The 8820-nt window shown below is 53.9% G+C and overlaps 2 protein-coding genes across 2 annotated transcripts; both read left to right on the forward strand.

The window, feature by feature from the left end:
* Positions 1-615: 615 nt before the first annotated feature.
* On the forward strand, positions 616-1142 carry H310_10050 (hypothetical protein; the record flags this gene model as incomplete). Its single annotated transcript, XM_008876288.1, has 2 exons — positions 616-619; positions 670-1142. The coding sequence occupies 2 exons, from the start codon at positions 616-618 to the stop codon at positions 1140-1142; spliced, it is 477 nt and encodes a 158-aa protein (XP_008874510.1).
* A 1370-nt stretch (positions 1143-2512) lies between these two features.
* H310_10051 (hypothetical protein) lies at positions 2513-4108 on the forward strand (the record flags this gene model as incomplete). Its single annotated transcript, XM_008876289.1, has 1 exon — positions 2513-4108. One exon carries the CDS (start codon positions 2513-2515, stop codon positions 4082-4084), a length of 1572 nt encoding a protein of 523 aa, XP_008874511.1. The 3' UTR covers positions 4085-4108.
* Between the last annotated feature and the right edge of the window lie 4712 nt (positions 4109-8820).

An 8820-nucleotide genomic window follows, 5' to 3' on the forward strand; every position in this document is an offset into this window, starting at 1 on the left:
CACGAAATTACAAAGTCCCCGGCTGCACAGGCCCGATACAGCCTTCAGCAGCAGAGCTGGGGTGACATCCAGTGCAACGCTCCCCGTATATTTGGGGCGGCCACGGTGGAGGGTCTGTCGAATGGGGCTATGGGTGTGAATGCAGGGCAGCAATATCCAGAGAGCTGCGGTGGAGATTTTTCTCGGACAGCAAGCAGCCGAAGCTCTGCGTTTGCTCTCTATTGTGCCCGCGTAACACAGCTGGCGACATGCTCAACAGTAGGTGATCCAGGCAAGAAGCTGCAAATCGCATAGACTGCTTCCGCTGCCGTCGATTCAACATGGTGAGCGGCTGCGTGCGGTGTCTGCCAAGAACCGAGATTCCTTGCGTTCAGTCCAAGCACTCGACGCCACAGCAGTCGAGGCAACTTGAGCTCGATCGGTTCTTCAACCGCTCAACAGAGCTGAACACTACAGCTCGCCGCGCTGCAATGGTGCATCTCCATTTTCCAACCTCCTTCAAAGGGATGACGATGGCAGCGCTCCATGTCAGCTTTGGCCTTGTCGTGGCTTCCATTTGCACAGCTTTGAACTCCGCCCAGCGCGTCGACCATACCGCGCCACTGGTGACACTACATGCGTTCGTGATTTAGCATGCAGCGCTCGTGACAACCTCACAACTTCCTCAAGGAGCAATCGGCCTCTACAACGAGTTCTTGTCTGTGACAGGAGACGACAACGGGATCGAAATGTTGGACATCGGGGCGACGGTCGCAACCGTGCAGCCGCACCCGTTCATTGTGTGGACCGTCAGCCGGATATCCCGAGACCAGTCAACCTACCAACTCCGCAACAACTTTACACACCTGTGTTTGTACGCCCACTGGATTGTAGACATGGGACACCACTTTGTAGGCGGCTCGCCCTGCAACGCCTCGGATGTGAGCCAACACTGGCGATTTCTCCAGTACACCACAGCCGTGAGCAAGCTCTTGTTCTACGAGCTCCAGCACGCCGTGCACGGCTCATCCCAATCGCCGTGGTGTGTCCGAGTGCCTTCCATGACGGCGAATTCGCCGAACGCTGTCTTGGACACGTGCTCGATTGGCGACCCAACCCTCGAACGCCATACGTACTTTGTACTGCTTCCGGTTTTGTTGTAGCTGCCGTCAAACGTTTTGCATGATGCCAGAAATCGTTGCCGAGCAATTTCATAATGCACAGCACAGTTTGTATGTGAACGCGTGCGATAATGTATGAAAACACACTCCTTCAACCTATCGAGCGTTAACATGCCAAAAGCCCATGGCTAAACGAGCCGCCATATCACAGTACCTAATGAACGATGAAGTGAGCTCTTGTTGCATCACGATCAACTGCGGACGGACGGGATATCGTTCGTCGCCTTGTCGACATGGTCGCTCGTTTGTTGCATGCAACTACGTCATGTGGATTGCCTTCCTCTGGCTTTCCGGGTGCTGGTGAATAAAGTTGTAAATTCGTGTATTGGCTACACAATTTTCATAGCCACATATCTGTGTGGTGAGAGTCTGCATTTCTGTTCATTCTGAACATCGACAGTCGTCGCCGAGTGCATGGAGCAGGGCCCACCGTCGAGAATGCGGCTAGTGTGGTTGGGGAACAGGTTCGTGGTTACACACGGTAAGCCCAGGCGGAGCTGCAGCTTCATGGCAAGTTGACGGTGCCGAGAATACTGAGGAAGCCCGCTGGATGGAGCAAGAAATGCGCTGGTGTCGGAATCAACCTTGCGATTCATCATGTAGACAACCTTCACTACATACTCGGACATGGCGTGAGGTCCGCGCATGTTCTGGTCCACGAAGTGACGCCTCCAACCAAATGCGAGATCATGCAAGCGTGAGATGAATCAGTCAAGCACCAAGTCTAGCAACGGAGTTGCGAAGAATTCGATGGCTAGCAGCAGGTTGGGTCCGAATCCGAGTGCAAGGTCAAAGTGCCTCGATTTGTAAAAGAATGCCAAGAGGTCCCCTCGTCGATCGGTGATGGCGACGACGTCGCCGACATCATGACTTCGTTCCTGCACTTGTTGGAACGCTGATGCGACCTCAACGAAGGGCTATCGGATCGCAACCTTTGAATTTGTCCTGGCGCACGGCGGTTTCCAAGAGTTGCGACGCTGTGTGAAACGGGTCCATTTCGTAGTGTCTAAGATGGAGCAACAGTCGTTAACGACCTGCATCAGTTTCTGAGCAAGCGAAGAGGGATCGCAGTCAAGGCAGGGCGGCACAAACGCACACGCACATCAGGGCGAAAACACAACTAGCCATCATCAACTTGAGATTTTGACGAGGGGGCTAAAGTGATCGAACCATAGGCAGCACAACGCCATGCGACAACCGGGCGAAGTCAGCGTGATATATCACCAGTGTAAACAGAAACAACGTTGCCAAAACGCCCTTTTCATGATGTATTTCGGTCTCCATGAACAAATCAACCCTCATAACAGGGATCCCCTCGTCGCGGCAACTGACCTCCATCCATTTCAAGCATCATGTACCCGAGGAGCGTAGACATTTGGGCCGCGGGGGTGTCCGTCGTCATTGGTGGCCAGTTCTTCTCATGGAACGAAGGTTTGGCTGCTGGAAGCGTCAGCTACGGCGTCGCGGTGAGTCTCATGGGGACAGCGTACCTTTGCCTGACGTTGTCGATGGCCGAAATGACGAGCATGATGCCATTCGCGGGCGGCGCGTACGGCCTCGGACGCTGCACGTTGGGTTTCTTCGTGGGGTTTCTCCTAGGGTGCTGCGAAACCCTCGAGTACATCCTGTACGTGACATGTGCATGCCTCACGCTCTGTCGCATGCTGGCGGACAAGTGGCCCGTCCTTACCAAGTACAAGTATTTGGTGTGGGCGCTGACATATCTGGTGGCGTGTATGCCTGTGGCGCGTGGTGGCCGTCCGTTTTGGATGTGGAATCGCGCGATGGCGGCGATTTCGCTGGGGATTATACTCCTCTTTTGTGTGGGTTCTCTTCCGTTCGTTGAGCTCCATCAGCCAGCTCAAGGTGACTACGTTGCGGTGGGAGGGTTCTCGGCCTTCATGAAAGCCTCTCCGCAAGCCGCGTGGTTCTTTGTTGGGATCGAGTCGCTCAACACACTGAGCAACACCGTGCCAACACCCCAGGTCACCGTCCCTCGAGGACAGGTCTGGAGCATGGTCACGCTGCTTGTCACGGCTATTTGGACGTACTTGGTTTGTTTGTTCCTTCCTCCGGGAATGCCGACGTTGTCTGCCGAACTGTCTCCGCTCAACAGCGGATTCACCCGAATGCTCAACATCTCTAGCGAGACTGCGACCCTCTTGGCCGTCCCGGCCACGTTTGCCACGGCCGAAGGCTTCATGTTGTCGTACTCGAACATCCTCGTGGCGATGGCCAATTCCAAGCTGCTTCCGACAGTCCTGTCCCGCCGCCACACGTCATACGGCACACCTGTAAACGCGCTCGCGAGCGGCACGTTGGCCAGCTTCATCCTTTGCTTCGTCGTCGACGAGTGGACCTTGGACACCATTGTGTACGACACGTGCATCCTGTTTGCGTTCATGTCGTACGTGGCCCAGTGCCTCGGGTATCTCTTCCTCAAGAAGCATCACAAAAGGACAGCGCGGTTGTTTGTCAGCCCTTTCGGGCGAGTCGGTGCTGCGTTTGCGATTGTCGTGTGGGTGCTCAATGCGGTCGCCGTCATTGCATTTCAACAAGACGACGAGGCCAGCGTCATCTCGGCCCTCGTCCTGGTCGTCCTGTGCGCTTTGTACTACCACTTGTACGCCAAGCACCGACAGTCGTTCTCCGAGGAAGAGCAACGCATCTTGCTTTTGGTGCACATCGCCATCCACAACGCCTTCAAGCACTCGTCGAAGCGCAGAGAGTCATCGAAAAAGTATACCGTTCTCTCGCTCGGCGGTAAAACGTCGAGAGGATCTACCGGTCGCACCATGAAGGTGCTGGTGGGAACGACCAGGCACGTGTCGAACGTGGTGGCGGTCACAAATACCATGCTTGAAACTCGCCACGGTGACATGACGGAGATGAGAGCTAGTTCAAATCGAGACAACACGCCATGATGCTGCGGTATAGGCACGTTGTCATGTTCAATCGGCGGATCTACTCGATGTATTGCATATATTTTCACCCGACGCCTTCTGCGCAACAACAGGGCCTGAAACGGCGGTCCGCACCATCCCAGCGCCAGTTGCCTTCCCTGCAAGTTCAAAGGCTTTGACCTTTTAAAGCACGGGACTGACTATCGATCCTATTTAAGAGCTCACGAGCACACTGGCCTTGTGCTGCCTCTGGTTCGATCACTCTAGCCCTCTTGTCGAAATCTCAAGCTGTGTGCGATTCCTAGTTGTGTTTTCGCCCTGATGTGCGTTTGTGCCGCCCTGCCTTGACGGCGATCCCTCTTCGCTTGCTCAGAAACTGATGCAGGTCGTTAACGACTGTTGCTCCATCTTAGACACTACGAAATGGACCCGTTTCACACAGCGTCGCAACTCTTGGAAACCGCCGTGCGCCAGGACAAATTCAAAGGTTGCGATCGATAGCCCTTCGTTGAGGTCGCATCAGCGTTCCAACAAGTGCAGGAACGAAGTCATGATGTCGGCGACGTCGTCGCCATCACCGATCGACGAGGGGACCTCTTGGCATTCTTTTACAAATCGAGGCACTTTGACCTTGCACTCGGATTCGGACCCAACCTGCTGCTAGCCATCGAATTCTTCGCAACTCCGTTGCTAGACTTGGTGCTTGACTGATTCATCTCACGCTTGCATGATCTCGCATTTGGTTGGAGGCGTCACTTCGTGGACCAGAAAATGCGCGGACCTCACGCCATGTCCGAGTATGTAGTGAAGGTTGTCTACATGATGAATCGCAAGGTTGATTCCGACACCAGCGCATTTCTTGCTCCATCCAGCGGGCTTCCTCAGTATTCTCGGCACCGTCAACTTGCCATGAAGCTGCAGCTCCGCCTGGGCTTACCGCGTGTAACAATGAACCTGTTCCCCAACCACACTAGCCGCATTCTCGACGGTGGGCCCTGCTCCATGCACTCGGCGACGACTGTCGATGTTCAGAATCAATAGAAATGCAGGCTCTCTCCACACTGCTATGCCGAGTCCGGTTCAAGGAATCGTTTGGCCAAGAAGTGGGTTGGTATCTGACCTGCGATCAGACCGCCCAAAGTTTGTTTGCACTTTGAGTGTCACGTGGCATCATAGTAGCGCGAAGGACGAGCGCCCTCACCCCCTAGCGTTTGCAGCACCTGCAACAAACGTTCATGGCGTACCAACGATTGACGCAGTCACAGTCGACTCTCTTTGTGAGACATGGAGCAGTTGCACCTACGCCCATGCACGACCATGCAACATGCGCGCAGACACGCCCTGGGGGCAGGTGCGCATGTCCAAGCAATATCTTTCAACTATCACGTCGCCTGGATCATCATTGTGGCAATATCTTGACTCCACACTGATGTGAGAACATGGCGAAGGCGATAAGCCGTGGCGGCACGCACAGCATCCTTTGCCAGCGGACAATGGTCGCCAGAGTCGATTCCAGTTGAATCGCCAATGTCCATCGGCACAACTTACACGACGACATTGTTTCCTACGATACCGTTTCGACACCTTCCCCGGCCCCCCCCAGAGCCCTCGAATTTCTACAGCGATACCCACATAGACTTCGTCGTCGGCCCTTCATCTTCAATTGTTTTCCCACTCTGAATTGCCCCAACGACTTCCCACTGGTGCGACGAACCTGGCTCGGCCGCACGGCCGACGATAAAGCGTTGTACTTAAAACTCGCGATGAAACTGGGGTAGCATTATTACTTCGTTCAAGGCGTTGAAATCCCGCAAATGTACTCTGAGCACGACGCCACGAATAGGTGGACTAACAGGAACCCCAAACTCCTCTTGGCACACGAGATGGTGCTTCGGAGCCTGGGCCCCCAGTTTGCCTCCGTGACATTACCGAACTGGGACACATTCGCTGACATTGCCCTGGCTGAAGCGACAACTACACGCTCGAGCTTTGGCATCCTGTAGGGCTTAGAAGTCACCACGACCCCGGGTAACTTAACGATCCATCGCAACGACATGTAAGGAGTTAGTGTCGGCGTCTTCGCCTAACACTTTCGCTCAACAGCTTCTGCCACTCTGCCAACACCTCGTCCTGTACAGGCTACGTCGTTGCGTTCATCGTGACATGCCCAGTCCCGACCGTCGATGGTCCGGCCACAAGATCCAACTGCCGATGCAAGGGCCCTCGTCGAGCCTGCCTCCCCCATTGGGGGTGCACGCTGGCTCCCAACTTCGAGCGCTGGCACTTTCGAAACGCTTGGAACGAGAGGTGTGCCAGCAGGTCTCGATGAAACGCAACCTGTGCTCCACTACATTGAATGTGTCTGGCCCGAACACACAGGGGTGTCGGAAACGGTGCCACAGACAAAGCGATGTCCTCGGAAAGTGTCACGGGGATTTTCGTCAAAAATACCTTGGTACGTGTGGCGTGGGCAAGGGCGAGAAAGAGAACACAAACAGGAGTCTGTATTCCCCGGCAATATGGAAAGTCAAGTTAAATGTTATCGTCGTCTAAGCACACAGTCGGCCCACAGCCAGTCCCTCGAAGGAGAGGTAGGTCCGACCACTCCAGTAGCTTCTTGTGGTCGAGGTCCACAACCCCCGCCGCTGCACCCCACGTGACGACAGCGTGGTCGTCAACATGAGGGTGACGGAACTTGGTGTCGCTTTCGCGTAGACTCGCCCATCCTCAATTCCGGATTGGGGGGCTAGCTAATCCAGGACTAGTCGCCAATGACCGTCTTTCCGACACGCACTCTACGGACCTTCGGTATCCCGTAGAAGTCCTGTCGGTAAAACACACCGCGACAAAAGAGCGGCCCTGTACAGTACAACTCGGCCATGACGGGTGGCGTTGCGGCTCTGGTACCTCGACGGTTGAGGGGGGGGCTATCATCGGGTCTTCGATCGTCCTTGGCGAGTATGACGATGATGGTCATTAACAGTAAGTTAGTTCACCTGACGACAGATAGTCGATCTAAAGACTAGACGTCGAGCCTTAGTTTTTACTTTTAGCCTAGATGATCCTCGACTACCCCTGTGATACTTTTGGTGAAGCTGAGAATTTCTGACCCTGAAGACCAGCCTCCTGAACTTTCTTACTCCTTTGTGCGCTTGCGTCTCCCCCCGTGACCGTCACAACAACAACCTCGTGGACCTGAACGACGCCCGACGACAGCTCCAGTGAAGTTGAATGATCTGGTCCTTATAGGCGTTGGTCGAATGAGCAGGTGCCAACCGAACACGCTCTCGGGGTGGAGCTATTGTACAGCCCACAGCGCTGTATGGAGTCGATTGCACTGTGATCGAACACGAGCCAAACATGGTTGGTTACCACAGTTTTCTTGGGTCTGACGCATCATAACAAGGTCATGGCCTAACAAGGGTAACACACGAATATGCGGCGCACAGCAGCAACAGGGAGCAGCGCAAAATTCGTATCGCTGACGAGGTTTTGGTCGCCACCTGAGGATGTGAATAAATTCGGACGGGGAAAACATCACATGCCATTGTAAACTCGACGGCGGTAGCTCCAAGAGCACGAGGTTGCTCTAGTTTGTGGTGTACTTGAAGGATCACCAGCGTTGGAGATGAAGTCGCTCGATTGCATCCATTGCGCGGAGGGGTCGAGTGTTGCCCTCTGCCGTGCCCAGTTCAAGACTGAATTTTGTCATCGAAGCTGGAAACTTTGCCCAATGCACCCCACAGCCAGCGCGGCGAGCGGAGGTAGCGGAGGCATGCCGTTGTGTGTCCGGCGGCGGTGAATGATGCTTCGTGGTCGCTCTGGTCAAGCAATCACGGAATTTTGGAGTTCGTTGATGGAATTTTTGGAAAGTTGAGTAACCAAGGAACGAATGTATAACTTTATTCGTCAGCCCGCGGAGAGCCAAAGGAAATGTTACGGCAATGAAGTAGTTGCATGCAACAAACGAGCGACCATGTCGACAAGGCTACAAACGATGTCCCGTCCGTCCGCAGTTGATCGTGATGCAACAAGAGCTCACTTGATCAGTTCATAGGAACTGTGATGTTGCAATGGTGGCGGCTCGTTTAGCCGTGGGCTTTTGGTAGTAGTATTTTACAGCGTTAATGAGTCACCCACCAGATTGACAGTGAGCGAAGGCATCCAACCTTCCTGGCACAGCTCGCTGCCACATCAAATTTTGACGAAATTTGGTGTGTAGGTTTAAGAGGTCATTTCAAGTTTAATTATATAAATTGATAGCCTTTGAACATTAAAGAACAAGCACATTTTATCCATATCTCTCCAATTTTAATGTATTCTAAACCCTTTCAAACAATAACCTTCTAAGTTGAATAGTGACAGATGAATTTCGTAGAAAATACGTTAAAGACCATAAAGCGCGAAATCGTTTAACTAGGTTTTGGTCCATTTCACATCCTCGCGTTGAAGCCATGGGACCGCGAACACTCGTGCCAATGACCTCGGCACTGCTCACGGAAATACGATCCTTTGTTACAAGCAAGCGCACACGCACACTCACGCTGGAGGAGCGCCTTATCATACTCAACATGCACGCCGTCATGCGGCAAGAAGATGCGGAGAGTGGTCCCGCCCGCGACGTCAGTGTCCGCATCGCACAGCTGGTCGGGCGCAGTCGAGAAGTCGTCCAGCAAGTTGATGGAGCTTTACCGATACGTGGCCGCAATTGACGCTGGGGGGCTGAGCGACGGCTCTTCTGATGATGATGTGAGCAG

This window comes from Aphanomyces invadans (assembly GCF_000520115.1).
Source record: "Aphanomyces invadans strain NJM9701 unplaced genomic scaffold supercont1.24, whole genome shotgun sequence".
NCBI classification, from domain to species: domain Eukaryota; phylum Oomycota; class Saprolegniomycetes; order Saprolegniales; family Verrucalvaceae; genus Aphanomyces; species Aphanomyces invadans.